The sequence below is a fragment of the Ahaetulla prasina genome, chromosome 4 (assembly GCF_028640845.1).
Source record: "Ahaetulla prasina isolate Xishuangbanna chromosome 4, ASM2864084v1, whole genome shotgun sequence".
Taxonomy (NCBI): Eukaryota; Metazoa; Chordata; class Lepidosauria; order Squamata; family Colubridae; genus Ahaetulla; species Ahaetulla prasina.
Genome location: NC_080542.1, coordinates 128,535,680 through 128,554,785, shown reverse-complemented (window position 1 = coordinate 128,554,785; position 19,106 = coordinate 128,535,680). Strand labels below are relative to the sequence as shown.

Sequence of the window (19,106 nt, the reverse complement as noted above, 5' to 3'; positions counted from 1 at the left end):
GTCATATGACCCCACCACTTAGCAAAAGCAGTTCCAACATTTCCGGTTTCATTGTTAATTGAATCCAAGCTTTTGTTAGGTGAGGACATCATGTAAGTACCATTAGTGACCTCCTGAGGCTTCCCCACTGACTGTTTGTTAAAAGCTGGCAAAGCTCACAAATGGAGTTCCAGCTCACAACTGGAATTCTTGAGAAGTGGTCATTAAGTATCACTCATTCAGCACCATCACAAGTTCAAATGGCCACTGAATTGGAGATGAAAGACTAAAGTCACCGAAGGCAGAGATTCTAATAATTTAGCCTCAATCAATTAATGAACCAGTTCACAAAAGCATGATTTTATGGCTTGGCGCATTGAACTTTGATGTTGGAGAAAGAGACCACCATGGACAGTCAAGAAAATAAAAGCAATTGATCAAGGAAAAAACCAGTCAAAAATCTTCCCTCCAGGCACAAATTATTCACATTATGCGAAGAAATAATGCGCTCTTCAAAGAAAATAGAAAAGACAAAAGAGGAAGACCAGCAGCCAAGTGGATAGACTCAGTGTACAAAGCAATGGGTACACCACAGCAACACCTGAAAGAACAGGTCATGGATAAAATATGTATCTACGTGGTTCAAAAGAATAGAATGGAATAGAATTTTTTATTGGCCAAGTGTGATTGGCACACAAGGAATTTGTCTTGGTGCATATGCTCTCAGTGTACATAAAAGAAAAGATACCTTCATCAAGAATCATAAGGTACAACATTTAATGATAGTCATAGGGCACAAATAAGCAATCAGGAAACAATATCAATATAAACCGTAAGGATACAAGGAGAACAAAACTAAACAATCAACGCCTTTAGGCGGGCATCGCCGTCTGAGGCGAGCAAGACGCGAAAGAGGTGGCTCGGTGCGCGTGCGCGCGCTGTCCGGCCCAGCTCGAGAGGTTCGCCTTCTGTGAGGGAAACGCGGCATTCCATCCCCCAGTTTACTTTTTCCCGCCCGCTTCTCTTCCTCCTTCCCCACCACGTGACGGGGACCTCTGAAGCCGCGCTGCTGGGTCCCCTGCGGCTGGGGAGGTGGGGGTGGGGGTAGAGGTGGGGGTGGAGCCGCAGCTGGAGAAAAGGCGGAACGGGTGAGGGGCGGAGCGAGAGGAGAAGGAAGCCTCGGCTGCCACTCCACAAAACGCCGCGTCTGAGCCAGGAGAGCCGACCTGCGCCAGCCCTGGGCTCCGATTTCCGGTGAGAAGGGGCTCTTTCGACTGAGGAGGGGGCGTCGGCGCCGCCCGCGGCCGCTTCCCAGCACGGCGAGGCTCCCCCGTAGTGCCTTCGTCGCTTAATTGCAGGGGATGGAAGGAGCACCGGACGGACTTCCTCGTAGCCTGGCTCTTTTCGCCCCACCTTTTAAACAGGGTTTCCCTCCGGGGGTAATAATGCGGGGTAACGCTCCCCTTTCCCAGTTTGTGTGTGTGTGTGTGCGTGCGTGCAAAGGGCTGTTCCGCGTGTGGCCAAGGGTGAGGATGGAGCTCGAGAGAGGTGGGGCTCCCGGAGAAATCCGGACGGCGATTAGGTGGCGGGAAAGGGTTTCCTGTACACTTATTTCCAATGCGCTGAACCTTCTTTGTGTGTGTTTGTGTGTGTGTGTCCCAAAGTTTGGGAAGTGTGACGGGCGAGGTGGAAAGATTGCACATTTGCCGTGTGCGCTGCATGGTGTTGCTCGCACAAGTGTCTTTGTGCCAAGTGGAAGTGGTGTCTTCTAGTTGTGTTGAGCTTACCCGTTGTATAATCCCCGGACACCGGTGTCTTGAACCTGGAGGGTACCTTTGGAGAAGGCTCTGAGCAATGGTCGGTGTGTGTGTGTGTAGGGGCTGTTTCACAGTGTGTGGGTGCCGGGTTTCACACTTTCCTCTACAGCACTGACTGGGTTTCACATGAAATAGTTTGGGCATCAAACTTATTTCAGTGGGGGGGGAGGGGAAATAGGTGCACAACATGATGTTATCTATTCCTTTTGATGGACAATTTTTAGGAAGTCTTTCTTGATCTTGTATTTTATTTTTATGATGAGCTGTCTAGCCCAATCTACCTATCTATATACGCACAAACATGCATCAACACACACACACTGCTGTCTGGCAATGGCACGTGTTCAGGAGAACACAAAAGTGCCATAGTTTCACTTCCTTTCCACTTGGGCCCAGGCATAATTTTGCCTTCTCTTTCTGTAGGCAATACAACCTGTTTCCGGAAATATGTAGAAACCCTGGTGATACCAGCCTTCATAGGGAGATTGTTTGTCCTGACAGCCAGTGTTGGTTTGTGGCGGAAGTGTTATGTTGTTTCTGCACAGAGTTCATGCCTTTCTTCTGCTTTTCCTTAACTCCTCTTGAAAAACTTTCTATATAGAGAAAGATTCCAAAATGGAGAAATCTCCTTTTGTGCTTGTTGAAAGGCATCATTTAGGTAGGAAGTTGTTCATTTGTCTTTAAAGGAAGGTTACTGCATAGAACATATTGCTTAAAGCTTCTGCATAGTTGTTAAAGTGCTATTTAAGAATTCCAGTACTGATGGTTAAATACATAATCTCATCCAGGGTAAAGTAAGAAGCTTTGTATAATTTTACTTCATAAAATATATTGCAAATTATGTATGTGGGGGACATCATAGTCATTTGTTTTTAGTGAAAGGCTTCCATCCTGCCTAACTTACTGTTTATAAGAAACTTTAAACTTTATTTTATTTGCTTTAAACACAATATATTACCTATGTATTTTTGCTAGATAATCCGAAAAAGAGACAAACAGGTAAAAGGTCTGTATACTTGTGAAGTGTTATTTACCATTTAAAAATCCTGAGCATCCTAATATGCCAAATCTGAATCAGTGATCACCTTCCAAGTTAAGGATGAGTCTATTTTTGAAGAAAAGCCAAGTTGCTGAAGAAATACGTTGAAAAAGAATTACACCGTTTTTTCTAACTGGTTTTGACAGTGCGTGCTTTCCATCTGTGATTGTTTTATCTTTATGCTCATTTTGAAACTATTTCATATGAAATTGAGTACAAATGAGTCATGCCAGCTGTCAAGTAAAATTCTTATGAAATTTTAGTGTGTAAAATTCTTCTTTCTAAAAATGTGAAAAGAATGTTGTTATGAAAATCATGGACTTGGCATTCTATAGTATGTTTGCTTTTCTGTCATGGTGACTAGAAACGTTGCTATCTTTTCTCCAGACTTCTATGTGCTTGAAAATTGTCAGAATATTTTTTAATGTGAAATGTGGAAAATAATGCAGGCCTTTTGTCTACATTGCTCCGCTGGCTTGCTTGAAATGAGGCTATAGAAATGCAGAAAAATCTGCACAAATAAAGTAGTTATGCCGGTGGGGGTGTATTTTGTTCTCATACAATTTGTACCCAGAATTCGTGGGTTTAATGGAAATGTTTCTTAGATGCTGACAAGTCACAATATAAGAAAAAATGCCTATTGTATAAAGGCCACTTCATTGGTTTTCACTTCATCTTGCTTTCAGCTGGTAAGATCTTATAACAAATGGAAATCAAAATGTCTTCTAACTACAGCTTCAATGACTAACTTTGTTTGCCTGACAACATCATTAATGTGTTCATTACAGCTGTAGAGGATAATGCTTGCCAGTACAATAGTCTGCATTTGAAGAAGCATATTATTGTGTTGCCATTGTATGTGTAAAGTAAAGGCCAAGGTGGTCCCAGTAGAGGCAGGAGCATTTGGAGCAGTGACGTCTAAATTCAGATCATTCCCAAGAATAAAATCAGAGTTCACTGTCAGGAAGAGTGCTGTGCTAAGAACAATTAAGATCCTGCACAGAACCCGCCCAGGCCTTTGATTGAAGAGAACACACACACACACACACACACACACACACAGGGTAAGCATCTCTGTAAGACATAAATAGTATCTATTGTCTAATCTTCAGTCGGCTAGAATTTTTAAATTTTATTTCTTTAAACTTTGTAAGGTTGATAATTTCTTTAGTTAACTTAATGCTATCAACATCACAAAGCAGGCAAATGCAACGGATCTAATTATGTCGTACTTTTATAAGCTTTTAAATTTTTAAAAAAGTGTACGGTTTCCTGAAATGTATTGTTTTGAAAATTAAAGAGGTTCTGTGATTTCTATGTTGCTTCTAGACATTGTATTTCAGACTCCTCACTGACTTGCATTAATTTAATACAAATAGTCTTTAACTTAGAACCACAATTGAGCCCAAAATTTATGTTGCTAAGTGAGAAATTTGTTAAGTGAGTTTTGCCCCATTTTATGACTTTTGTTGCCAGATTTGTTCAGTGAATCACTCAGTTAAATTAGTAACATGGTTGTTAATTGCATCTGCATTCCCCATTGACTTTGCTCATCAGAAGGTCACAAACGGTGATCACATGACCCCAGGACAATGCAACTGTCATAAATATGAACCAGTTGTCAAGCATCCAAATGTAAATCCCATGATCATAAAATGGTCATAAGTTGCAAAATGGCTTTAAATCACTTTTTTGTAACTTTGAACTGTCACTAAATGAACTGTTGTTGGTCAAGGACTATTTGTACAGTATGAATTTTAAGACCACTTTTTTCAGTGACTAATACTTTACATCTATTTGATAAATGGGACATATAACTTATCACTGAATTTAAAATAACAGTACTAATTTTTACAGCATAGTTCCATTCCGTTGGCACACACAAATAAGCAATTATGTGCTTGTTTGTCTTTACCTTAAAATGTTGTATGAACTTGGCTATTATTGATTTAAAATCATGGTTTACATCTTAATGTAACAAACAACAACACGAGCAGCTACAAGTACATCAGTTGGACCTTGAAGCTATGAATGAAGCTGGAAAACCTGGGTGGGCTATTTTCATCCATGAAAGAAATGGAAAAGAAAGAATGATAGTACAGGAGAATCAGTGGCTTTGAAATTGCTGAAGAAGATATTTGGTTTTGGACTCATATCTATGTTACCTGTATGATGGACAGTTGGTAAGGGATAGATTCCTTCTTACCAAAATTGTGGAATGTGAATAACCAAAACATGTTGAATTTAATCAGGAAGGACTTAAATTGAATTGTGAGAAATGAAGGCAAAACCTCAGAACTAACAAAGAGTAGAAATAGTAACAAAGATACAGGAATAGCTGGAAAAATAATTAAACTGAACATTTTAAAATCAGTAATAAACCATAAACAACATTCCTGTAAAGGTCATAGTCTTCATTATCTGAGGTATTATTTAATAAGTGGAACTGAGATCTGATGGAATGATTCCCATAATTGGAATATAGCAACTGAAAGTTACAACTTATTCAAAAGCAGCAGAAGCAACAGTAAGGAGTAGTTGTACTGTATGCTAAAATATCTATCTCTGCATGAAATCAAAGGGAATGAACTTGATGGCATTGATGATTAAATCTGAGTTAATATAAGTGTGAAAGAAAAAGTGGCAATGTTTGAATCCCATGGCCAGCTAGGTTATATCCTGGGGTTTTCTGATGACCTGACAACCTTTTTAAATAATCTTTGAGAAATTCTAGAAAATGGGCAAAAGAGAAAACTGGCTTGGGTAAATTGATCCTGCCTTCCAAAAGGTGAAAAAGGAAGGTTCCAGGAACTGTAGACCAATGAGTCTTCTATTGATTTCTGGGAAAATTCTAGAGCAGATCATAAGGTTGAGCTGTAAATACCTTCCAAGCACAGTGCTGTGATGGGGAAAAAGTCAGCATGGGTTTGTTAAGAACAGTTTTTATGAGATTGAAGTTATTTTATGTTTGCTTGGATAGCAAACTTGATTTGCTTGATTAGGTAAATTAATCTATAGTTACTGAATAGAGGAACTTTTCTTTCATTGTAATCAAATTATTTCTCCTCTCTCCATAGCTTGGTTCCTATATTAATTACTTTCTGGCAATGAATTTTTTTCTGTGTTTTCATTATCTGAATGATTGAATTCAATTTTTGCTAATTCACCTGTTGCATTGTTATTATTTTTTGTTTTTAATTTATTATTAATCACCTTGGTTATTTTTATTTTAAAGGGAATAGGAAAGAAAATATAAAAATGGCTTAAGGTAGATTATGCAGAAACCCTCTGAGATGTTTCTGAATCTGTTCAGTGCCCAAATAGGCTGTGTAGGTATTGATAAATAAATAAGATCTAGAAATTAAGAAGATTGAAATGACAGGTCCTGATCTATTTATTTCAGCAAAATTCTGCATTTGATAACATTTAAAACTTTGATCTTCACCAGAAGATCTTCGCCAGATCTTCACCAAATGCTTTATCTTATTTTAATAAGTATATGGGCAGTACAAGCAAGATTCATACAAATACCCTGTTTTTCCCAAAATAAGACATCCCCTGATAATAAGCCCAATCGGACTTTTGAGTACCTGGCAATAAGGCCAAGCACTTATTTCAGGGTTTAAAAAAAATATAAGACAGGGTCTTATTTTTTGGGAAACACAGTATGTAAAGGGATATTATGACATTTCTTACCATTATATATATAAAAAATAGATTCACCGATTCCAGTAATTATTCATGATATGTTACATTGGTAGACTAGTTTCAGGAAAATAATAGGTGCTACTAAATTCCAAAATGTATTTAAAGAGATAGTGAACATAATATGAAAAGATCAATATAGTTGTTCTTTCATTCCTTCTAAAATATAGTGTTACCTGGGCTAAATAATTTGCTAGTTAAGTACGATATTGTCTTGAACTAAAAAACAGAATTCATTGCAGAATTTATAATAAGTAATTTAAAGAACATAAAGATATTATGCACTATATTCTTCTATACCCATATTTTTTTTTTAAAACTAGAACAATTAGGAAACTTAAAATACTTTTTACATTTAAATTTAGAACTGTAGCTATATTTTTCTTAAAACTATACCACTCTTTAAGGTATTTTAAAATCAATATTTTTCAGTTATTTTCACCACTTTTTTGTTAAAATTTAAATAGTGTAAGGGAAGTATTGTTTATTCATATCATACCATAACAATTTTAAGTAAAAATAATTCCACAAAAATATTAATTGCTATTAAAATTAGCCCAGTTATAATTTTAATCCTAACGTGCTATATTCTGGACTTCTAGAGGAAAATTCAGATATAAGTAACATGCGAAGTAATAAAATATTTTAGTTCTGTTTCTTCAATGTAAAGTGCACATGCTGAAACAAGTCTCCATGGGTTTATGCCTGTAGAAATTTTTCTTGAATTTTTTTTGCCAAGGAAACCCCTATCTCCCAACAGGGAGATTTATCTGAATGATTTGGTAAGCTAATTCATCCCAAATATGAGATTTGTCACAGGATTCTAATACATAAATAATCTGAAGATCACATTTATTATATGATCATATGGTAATATGTTTGCATTTTTTTGTAGGTCTTCTAAGAATCAGGAGGAAGAAACACCATGTGGCTTAACCTTTTACTTGGAAACATAGCTTTTTAAAAGAGATGGCTGACAAGGCTGGAAAAAATCTTTCAGGCCCACTGTTCATTGAAGTTGAATATGATTATGAATATGAAGCAAAAGACAAAAGGATTGTGATAAAACAAGGGGAGAAATACATCTTAGTAAAAAAGACTAATGATGACTGGTGGCAAGTCAAAAAGGATGAAAATTCCAAACCCTTCTATGTGCCAGCACAATATGTTAAAGAAATGACGCGCAAAGCACTAATGCCACCTATTAGGCCATTAGTTGGACTGCCAAACAACTCTCTAAAACTTGCACATGGCTTACAGAGGTCAACAGAAAATGTGAATAAATCTCCAGAGCTTTCAACTTCAGGGAAATCGTATCTAGTTCAAGCTCAGGATGCCAACCAGAATCTGGGACCAAACAGTAGCCCAGGTCAGAATACTGGACTTAGCATAGAACTTGCCCCAAACAATGGAAAGTTTAATGATTTACAGTTTGTTAAATTTTCCAGTCAGAACATGAACTTATCTGGGTCTCACTTTCATTGTTCAGAATGTATGGAAACTGAGAAGACCAGCTTCTTGCAAGAACAACCCTGTGATTCTGTAGGCGAAGAAAAAATCCACCAAGATTCAGAGTCCGGAGATGACCTCAGTAGCAGTTCCACAGAACAAGTACAGGTAAAATGAGGTGCACGGCAGTAAATCACCTATCCAATAAACCTTTTTTCTTGGTAGAAAATATGTAAATGAACTAAAATGACAGGCAAGACTTGCTCTATTAGTGGTCTTTAACAGAAGATTTGAATAAATATTATTTGCTTGTAGTTAAGTAACTTTTTCTTTGTGATATTAAAACTTTGGTGTTGGTTTTACGTGTGTGTATATATATCTGTTTGTGTGTATTCTGTCAATTATGATTTCTAGAATTTAATTCTTTCTATCAAAAGCAGGTGTCAACAGTTGATTGATCCTGGAAAATCTATGCAAAATCAGCTAGGATTTCAATGGAAGACAACTGGGGGCTCAATAATACCTTTGAGAAAACTTTACATATAAAGTTTATGGAAGAGTAGGAAGTTGTAGGTAATTATAGCCCCACAACACTCTACATTTAAAAACCATGTGACAAGCAGCTTGATTAAGCCAGAATTTAAGCAGAACTACATTTTACTTTGGCAAGTGCATGTTTTACGTGTGTGTATATATATCTGTTTGTGTGTATTCTGTCAATTATGATTCCAGGCATATTCTTTCTGAAACAATAATAATAATAACAACAGAGTTGGAAGGGATCTTGGAGGTCTTCTAGTCCAACCCCCTGCCCAGGCAGGAAACCCTACCCATTTCAGACAAATGGTTATCCAACATTTTCTTAGAAATTTCCAGTGTTAGAGCATTTACAACTTCTGCAGGCAAGTTGTTCCACGAATTAATTGCTCTAACTGTCAGGAAATTTCTCCTTAGTTCTAAGTTGCATCTCTCCTTGATTAGTTTCCACCCACTGCTTCTTGTTTTACCCTCAGGTGCTTTGGAGAATAGTTTGACTCCCTTTTTTTGTGGCAACCTCTGAGATATTGGAACACTGCTACCATGTCTGCCCAGGGCTTCTTTTTATTAAACTAGGCATACTGAGTTCTTGCAACCGTTCTTCATATGTTTTAGCCTCCAGTCCCCTAATCATCTTTGTTGCTCTTCTTGGCACTCTTTCTAGAGTCTCAACATCTTTTTTACATCGTGGCGACCAAAACTGAATGCAATATTCTAAGTGTGGCCTTACCAAGGCATTATAAAGTGGTATTAACACTTCACGTGATCTTGATTCTATCCGTCTGTTTATGCAGCCCAGAACTGTGTTGGCTTTTTTGGCAGCTGCTGCACACTGCTGGCTCATATCTAAATGGTTATCCACTAGGACTCCAAGATCCCTCTCACAGTTACTACTATTGAGCAAGGTACCACATATCCTGTGCGTTTTGGTTTTTTTGCCTAAATGTAGAACCTTGCTTTTTTCACTGTTGAATTTCATTTTGTTAGATAGCACCCAATGTTCTAGTCTGTCAAGATCTTTCTGTATCTTGAGCCTATCTTCTGGAGTGTTGGCTATTCCTGCCAGCTTGGTGTCATCTGCAAATTTGATGAGTTCCCCATCTATCCCCTCGTCCAAGTTATTGATGAAGATGTTGAAGAGTACTGGGGCTAAAACAGAGCCTTGGGGTACTCCACTGCATACTTCCCTCCATGTGGATGTAGTTCTGTTGAGGACTACACGTTGAGTGCGGTTGGTCAGCCAGTTACGAATCCATCTGGTGGTGTGCTGTCTAACCCACATTTTTCTACTTTATCTAGTAGCAGGTTATGGTCTACTTTACTGAAGTCCGAGTAAATTATATCGACAGCATTCCTCTGGTCCACTAATTTTGTCACTTTGTCAAAGAATGCAATAATAAGAATAAGAATGTCAAAGAATGCAATAATAAGAATAAAATGGCATGATCTGTTTTTGACAAACCCATGTTGGCTTTTGGTTTTACTTTGTTTGCTTCTAGGTGTTCGGTGATTCGTTGCTTGATTATCTTTTCCAGATTCTTCCCTGATATTGAAGTTAGGCTGATAGGTCTGTAGTTTCCTGGATCTGTTTTTTTCCTTTTTTGAAGATGGAAACTACATCAGCTCTTTCCAGTCCTCTGGCAGTTCCCCTGTGCTCCAGGATCTTTGAAAAATATACTTCAGTGGTTCTGAGATTTCATCTGCCAGTTTCTTCAGAACCCTGGGGTGTAATCAATCCGGTCCTGGTGATTTGAACTCTTCTAGGGTAGACAGATGTTCACTTACCATTTTTTCCCCTATTTTAACTTGTGTTCCTAATCTGTTTTTTGTGGTGCTGTTTTTGATCGTTTGGATTGTTTTTTACTTTTGTGTAAAGACAGTTGCAAAAAATGAGTTAAGTAGATCTGCTTTCTCCCTGCTGCCTTTCATCTTCTTGCCACTTTCTCCCAGCAATGGGCCAATTGTTTCCTTGACTTTTTTCTTGTTTTTAACATCGCTGTCACTTCAACATCTCCGCTCCCAAACCTGGGAGAACTGGTAGCCACCCACCACCGGAAAGAAGATATAAAAATAATTTTATTGCAAATGTTCTTACCATGTTGTGTTAGGGCAGCACAATTCAAACACAAACTTTGCATTGTGTGCAGGTTTCAGGAAAGTGACTGTACATGCATATGGAGACATCCAATGTCAGCTTTGGAATCACCCCCATAAATCTCCCAAAATATGTAATTGTCTTAAAACCTTAACTGATGACAGGCTCCATACTCCTGTCATCAATTAAGGTTTGGGTATGTTGAAACAAGACAAAGTGGATAGTTTTGGCTGCTGTGGAAGACAATGTATATATTTGTATGATTATATATTATCTCCTTGCAGATAGTTATACTAAGCGTGCAATACCTGTAAGACGTTAGTGTCCTTTCGAGTGATAGCAGAGACCTGCTATTAACACTATCATAAATTTTCTACATTCACTAACACCTGTATGATTTTTTTGGTGATTTTCAGCACCATACATTTTGGATGGTATGGTTCTTGTGGATTTGCAAGATTGGTTCATGGTCTGAGACCCTTCTGAATCCAGCATTGATATTAACTCAGTTGTATAACATTTGTGGGAAAAGAGGCTTTTTTTTCAGCTTTTGCTAATAAACCAGATATACCTTTTCCTTAAGAAAAGAAATCTGTTGCCAGTGATAACACGCACATTGCTATCCTCAAGTTTTCATTGTGGCAGTATGCATTACATGGGGCAGGACTTGATAAACTGGAAACTGAATGTTGTTAGTCAATAACTGCATGATTGCCAATTACTTTCTAAATATATTTGTTTCAGCATTGTCACTGTGGTTAGGCCCAAGTTACCAGTAAGGCTGCTTGCCTGCCTTCTACTTTTAAACACATAATAGAGCATTTTTTGCTGGTCTCACCATGGGCACATTAATTTTGCAGATTGTTACTGCAGAGGAAGAAGACCAGCTCTTGCTGAAATTTAGGAGAGGGCTTTAAAATGATTTCATAATGTTTTATGACTTTTACAGATAACTTCGATGTTGGCAGAACGATGAGGCATTTTTATATTCCTAATCATTCTGCCAACATCAAAATTATCTGTAAAAGACATAACACATTATGAGATCATTTTAAAATCTCTTTAATTTCAGCAAGACCATTCTTATCTTTAATTGTTTTAATACATCTTTGTGTACAAAGGTATTAATGTTTTTATGATATCTAGAACTATTTGTTCCTATATCTGGTAGATAATTTCCTTCCTATTGACTGTATTTGTGCTTAGAGCCATCACAAATGCTAATTATGTCAAAACTGTTGATGCTGACATATGGCTTTGAGGAACTGAGATGAGAACCATCCTTTAACTTATACCAAATGGCAGATGGTAAACCTTTTTCTGTCACAAATAATATTCTTGATAAAATTGATGGATTTGAAAGCAGAGAGATTTAAGTACCTACAGTAATTAGTTATCACTGAGTTATTCACTGGACTGTATTCTTTGCACTTTTTGTTTCATTTATATTATATTGTATCTGATATTTTGGTTCTTCTGCATTTACCGTACAATATTACTTTTTCTCTCTTTTGGAATAAATGGAATGTAGGTCTTTAATTTATGACTGTGGAACATGTTTATCTAAAGGTAAAGTTTGATTTACAAAAATCTACAAAGACTAAGACACTATTTGGGAGCTGGGTGTTAATAATTATTTGCTGGGTTCTTACAGTCAAACCAGTCCAATATTTAGTATGTTAAGCCTCGGTAGATAAATTATGGATAGCTTATTAGCTGCATATTCTCACTGGTTGAGGCAGCAAATGCATGGAAACATTCTTATTGCTAAGCCAACCATATGGTTCAGTATAGTGGCTGAATTGGTTTAAGGTATTAATGACTTAAAATCATTAAAAAGTCTGTTTTGTGAGTTCAGCTAGAAATCATGCTAAAAAAATTATTTTGAGCAATGCAAGTTTCATATACGTTTGAGTCAAAATTTACATGATTGGAAGTCAATTATATGGATTCCTTAAGAAATGCATATTTGTGAAATAATATTACATTATTTTCTTAATTTATTTTATTGATTATTATTATGATTTATACTGTATATCATTCCATGAAAATCAAAGTTCTTAACTTTTTGTTGTTCAGCATTTGCACTTACCTTTAAAATTGGGCTTTGATTGCAGTTTATGGCATATTGGCTAAAATGTGCCCTAATACATTTGCCCTAACCTTTTGGGCACCATGGACTGGTTCCATGAAGGAAGGTTTTTCTGTGGACTGGTGGGGGTGTGATTTCACATGCTGCCTGCATCCTGCAGATAGGGCTTTCCTTGTTTCTGACATGCCGCATACTGTTGATGGTCCACGGACTGGAGGTTGGGGACCCCTCCCCAAACAGCCCTAATCCTTACCAGACAATTTTACATGTTGGTATGAGTAAGAATGTCTATGGAGATTCTCACTCATCCAGGTTATGATTGTCCCAAAGGTGCTTTTTCAAAAGACAACTGGACTTTCCTTGTTTTTCCTTGTTTCTCAGAACTTCTTCAGAACTGAGTAAGAATAGTAACCTTTTCTATACTTTCTCTGTAAAAAAAAATTATGTGAAATGTATGATTCCTCAAAGTAGGTCTTGCTGCTTATGACCATGTCATACTAAAGTTTTGACTTCAAATAAAGAGTTAATTCCTCTGGCCATGGAAATAAAATAAAAATATCAGCATCAGTTTATTCATTCAGATGCATGAGAATGGAATAGTTAGAAAAACATGAACTATTTTGAGTGATTATGGTGAGAGATTGAGAGGATTACTGAAAGATACAAACATTATGGATTCTAAATCTGAAACATTTCATTATTTGGTAGTTTTAAAAATGGATCTCAGTGAAAAATGGACATAGGAAAAAAGGAGAGGAGTGAAAAAAAAATATCCAGTCAAAGCCGGATGACTACAGAAATAGAAAGCATGAGTCCCATATGCAAAAGAATTCAACAATCTATCAGAATGCATTTTAAGTAGCAGTAAGGAAAGAGGATGTGAAAGCTGCTTAGTGCAGAGTTGCAAAGTTCCACAGAAATACGTGGTGCTACATGCTGCGAAGAGTGAAAAATGATGCTTAATAAAATGATGAAATGAAAGAGGCTGGGGATGAGAAAAAGTAATTACCGGTAGTGACCGCTTGCTAGAAATATTGACTTATATAATATGTTTATAGAGAAATCTACTAGTAAAGAATTTAGTTAAAGAAAGCACAGAAGGGATAATAAGATTGAAACAAACAGAGCCTTTTTAATTGAAATCGTTCATCAAAATATATATAGATGTACTAACTTCTTCAGAACTGAGTAAGAATAGTAACCTTTTCTATACTTTCTCTGTAAAAAAATTATGTGAAATGTATGATTCCTCAAAGTAGGTCTTGCTGCTTATGACCATGTCATACTAAAGTTTTGACTTCAAATAAAGAGTTAATTCCTCTGGCCATGGAAATAAAATAAAAATATCAGCATCAGTTTATTCATTCAGATGCATGAGAATGGAATAGTTAGAAAAACATGAACTATTTTGAGTGATTATGGTGAGAGATTGAGAGGATTACTGAAAGATACAAACATTATGGATTCTAAATCTGAAACATTTCATTATTTGGTAGTTTTAAATTGGCGTTAAATATTTCATTTTAAATGTATTTTAAATTTATTGTGTACCTATGTGTTTTAATAGGCTGTACACTGAGTCCTTCGGGAGAAGGGCGGTCTAGAAATCTAATAAATAAAATAAAATAAAATAAAATAAAATAAAATAAAATAAAATAAAATAAAATAAAATAAAATAAAAGCACAGAAGGGATAATAAGATTGAAACAAACAGAGCCTTTTTAATTGAAATCGTTCATCAAAATATATATAGATGTACTAACTTCTTCAAAAGGCTTTTCAGAACGAAATATTTTATTTCAGGTTGTATTTGTGTTGGTGATCAAATAGATATTTATGATAGTCTCAATGTCAGAAAAAATCGATAAGAAAAAAAGGACTTTGATTTCAGAATCTCTTTCTGATAGGCTTCTCCAAAATAATATTGGAGAATAATAATAAGTGAAGAAATTTGTACTTAGTTTTTTATTCCATTTTTCTACTGTCATAACTATAGAGTAATTTTAGGTCCTTACAGCTCTTCCACAAAGTGAGGAATATGTTTAATGAAATCAAACTTTCTCATAAGTAGACTTTAACACTTAAACAGTGTTTAGCAAAAGAGGAGTTAAAGTATTTGGGCTTTTGTGTTTTTTTTCCTTGTGTTTTCTATTTTTAATCTAGTTCCTCTCTAACAGATACAGTACTAATATTGATTTCAGAGCAAATTGCATGCTTATTTAATAAAGAGGAAAAAAGCTTCACGATGTAGCAACAATTAAATTTTGGAGGCCTCTAGGGTAGCATGTAACACACTACTGTTACAGCTGCACTGGCTGCCGATCTGTTTCCGGGTTCAATTCAAGGTGTTGGTCAATATTTTTTAAGCCCTTTATGGCATGGGTACAACATATCTGAGGTGCCATCTTGCCCCAATGGGATTGGCCTGCCCCACTCAGCTGGCAGAAGAGGCATACTACAGACCCATCAGCCAAGGAATTGTAGCTGGAAAAATCCAAGAAAAGAGCCTTTTCTCTGCTACGGCTCCTGCCCTTTGGAACATCTTGCCTGCAGGAGGTGACGTCCTCTACCACCCTTCTGGGCTCTAGGAAAGGCCTTAAAACTTTGCTATGCCAGTTGGCGTGGAGTCCTGAAGGAGAAGCTGTGGGCTAGAAATGGCCACTAGAGTAAAAGAGAAGTCACCACCATCTCTCGGTTCTAAACCTGTGGGGGTTTTTTTATTTGTTTGGTTTTAATCTTGTAGTACTTTTTATAATTGCTTTAGTTCTATATGTTTTATTATGTTGTAAACCACTCAGTGTCACCTTCAACGGCGAGACGAGCATAAATTTGATAAATAAAAAGTGATATTTCACTCACAGGTTTTTTTAAAAAAGTCTTAATCTTGAGCATTATTACTATGAACAGAGGGAAATGTGTTGGTAGGCATTAGAATGCTGCAGCTGATTCAGAGATGTATCATAAATTTCCTGGGATGAATCACTTAAATGTAGCTTAGAGATCTTATGCATCAGTCTTATGATTTGTGCAAATGAGCTCTGCTAATATGCCTTGTGTTCATCAGCATTTGTTGTTGGAAAGTAGTGGCCAATTAGGTTTGGTAGGGAATTGATATCTCTTCATCGTCTAAATATTTAACAATATTTAGAATTTCTCATACTTCATTGCAAGAGAATCATCTCTTCCTCTCTCTCCCACTCCCTCTCCCTCCCTCCCTCTCTCTCTCTCTTTTTCCCTCCCTCTCCCCCTCTCTTCCCCCTTTCCTTCCCTCCCTCCCTCTCTCTCTCTCTTTTTCCCTCCCTCTCCCCCTCTCTTCCCCCTCTCCTTCCCTCCCTCCCTCCCTCCCTCCCTCACACAAACAAACAGAAACTAGTGTGTGTATACATACACACACATATATATACACACATACATATACACAGAGAGAGGGAAAGAGAGAGAAATGTATAAAAAATGTGTGTGTGTACACATATACACACACATACACTTATGTATCTTTCAGTGTACAATGAAATGTTAGAATATAAAACAGTGCACATAAAAGTTTTTTTTTTTAAAGCCAAAAATTTAAAATGAGGCTAGAGTTTAAAATTAGTTGAAGGGTGAAGGAAGGGCTTTCAGGGGACTAACCAGCCCCACGCCTGCATGCTCTTGTGGCCTTCCCACATGAGGCCGCCGGGCTATGTCTTAACTCCTTTTCAGCAGGTCAGGAAAGTATCTCACATCTGGGAAAAGTATATTCCAGAGGATGGGGGCCATAGCAGAGAAGGCTGTCTTTCTAGATCCTGCCAGTCGCAATTCTTTAACCAGCGGGGTCTACAACATGCCTTCCTTGCATGATTGTTTTAGAGAGGCTGATGTAATGGGAGGAGAACGGTTCTGTAGGTAGCCTGTAGGTCATAAATTACAGTTTAGTATTGTTTGAGATTAATGAAGATACCAAGGGGAAGGAAGGGGAATATCTGAGCCTAGGAAGTTACAGAATTCTTGTGGACTATAATGAAGGCATTTTTGACCCTGGCAAGTGTTTATTAGTAAAGAAAAAGGCATATTTTCTCAAACTTCCAGGATTCTAGTAAAAAGCTGTAGCATAAATGATGGTAGATGGTGAGAAAATTTTGGATGACCCTCATAGATTATCAGATCTATACAGATAAAATCTGTATAGTATTGTGTTTTTGGCTAGCCATAGTATCTCTTATACGCATCTCTTTTAAACCTGTAGAAGAGGGAGGCCATGGCAAAACAATATACAATAACATTAAACATGCTATTTTCTTAGCCTTGTTAGGAAGCAGATAAGTTTGTGAGTGGATTTGTAGACATTTTAATACATTTAAGTTTTATTTTTGTTATTGACTTTACAGTTGGCCCTTGCCACTTGAGTGAGAACATTTATGATTCAGAAAAACAGGGTAGGAAACAGATGAACATAAAAGGGTGAATTGAAGAAAAGCATATAGCATTGTATTCATATACTATTTATGAATACAATGCTGTATGCTTAATTACATATTAGTATGGGCAAGGCTACATAAAAAATGAGCACTTTGCAGTCCTTGTGATTTTAGTACAATAATTTTAAGCGAATGAGTAAAAACCCTAGTTAGATTATTGTCAGCTGTACCTAAAAATTCAGTTTATTTTTAATTAGGGAATGCTTGACTTAAAATAAATAATATTTTAATTTTAATATTTTAAAATTAAGTTTAAATTTAAAGTTCCTCTTCATTTTAGTTGCTAGATACAGATCAAATTTCATTCGTAAATATTTACTATTTTTGGTAATTGAAATAATTTTCTATATATTCTGTTTCTAAGCAACTTCTTATATAAATGCAGGCATTCATAGTTAAATAGATTTCCTACTCTTCATTAAAAGTTGATGTATATGTGAAATATACATAATCTCTATAATCTGCTTAAAACAATGTAAAACATTTTATTCAGTATCACTGAACTATTCAATAAATTATTAATGTTTCCCTATAATTGAGTTTAAATCCTAATGACTAATCCATGTTATTTGTTTGGCAAACTATAGAAGTAGTTTGCTACTGACTTCTGTTTTATTTCTGGGCAGCTACGCATAATTTCATCTTCTGTTTCAAGCACTATGACTAAATGAAAAAGAAGCTTTATTCAGTAGCTACATTTCCTGACTACTGCATTAATGCTAGTCATAGTCTAAAAGCTGCTAAATTGTTGATTTCATAACTTATTCATGGTTTTACAATGGAAGAGAAATGGGAAACAAATAAGGAAGTTTTTAATACAGCATTGACTTAATTTTTGTTGCACAAAATTTAAGGCATGTGTATATATCTAAATACATTTTACAAAATATATTTTACAAAATAGATACATTTTGTGTTGTCCCCAATGTCACCCCAATATTTTATATTGTTTAGTATCTACTACATTAATATTGCGTCTTTACTTGGTGATTTTGCTAATCTTTTTTGTAGCTGCCAGTCAGAGCAGTGATTTATCCTTCCCAGATTTTTTTTTTCTTTGATAATCATAAAATCATAGAACTGGAAGGGACATTGGCAGCCTCCTAGTCCATCCCCTGCCCAAGTAAGAGTACCTTATCTATTCTAGACATATGGTTGTCCAAAGTTTTCTTGAAAACCTCCAGTGCTGATATACCCACAAGTCTGGGAAGCAAGCTGTTTACTGTATTTTTTAGACACCCCCCCCAAAAGTGGGTGGAAATGTTTGTGCGTTTTATAGAGCGAATATTGTGGCGGTGGAGGGGGGTTGATGCGGCACCGATCAGCTGTTCTAGGTGGCAGGGGTCGCCGCCAATCGGTGGGGGCAATAGGCTGCTGCAAACGGGCTGCAGCGGCAATAACATGCTAAAACTGACCAGGCTGTTTGCCATTTGCTGCAAGGTCACTAGCCAGATGAATACCAGATGGATGCTGGGAGGCAGAGGCAGATTTTTTTTCTTGTTTTCTTCCTCTAAAGCTAATGTGCATCTTATAGTCCGGAGTGTCTTATAGCCCCCAAAATATGGTAACTGTTTCCCTTTGACAAACTTCCATCAATTGTCCTGTCCTCCGATGCCATAGAGAATAAATCAATCTGCACTTCCCTGTAACAGAACCTTCAAATATTGGAAGACAGCTATCATGTGATCCCTTTCTTTGTTAGGCTAGCATTTCTAGTTCCCCTGCTGTTCATTATACAATTTAGCCCAGGTGTCTGCAACCTTAAACACTCAAAGAGCCATTTGGACCCATTTCCCACAGAAAAGAAAACATTGGGAACCACAAAACCTGGGTGGGAGTGGCCAACTCAATATCACTTCCACCCAGTCATATGACCTACTTGAGCCATGCTTACCCGGGTTTTGTGGCTCTGGGTGTTTTCTGTGGGAAATGGGTC

The 19,106-nt window shown here is 36.8% G+C and overlaps 1 protein-coding gene across 5 annotated transcripts in view; it reads left to right on the top strand.

Annotated features, from left to right (window-relative positions):
• Positions 1-1,120: 1,120 nt before the first annotated feature.
• The window catches only part of ARHGAP12 (Rho GTPase activating protein 12), a 52,698-nt gene continuing 34,712 nt past the window's right edge, over positions 1,121-19,106 (top strand). For 2 of the 5 annotated variants that reach the window (XM_058184284.1, XM_058184282.1), the window contains exons 1-2: positions 7,436-7,909; positions 8,030-8,157. In XM_058184284.1, coding sequence (XP_058040267.1) covers positions 7,510-7,909; positions 8,030-8,157 — 528 coding nt within the window. In that variant the 5' untranslated portion in view covers positions 7,436-7,509. Of the gene's footprint in view, positions 1,234-7,435; positions 8,158-19,106 lie in introns of those variants that run through there. The other 3 variants (XM_058184285.1, XM_058184281.1, XM_058184283.1) reach the window with 3 other exon arrangements.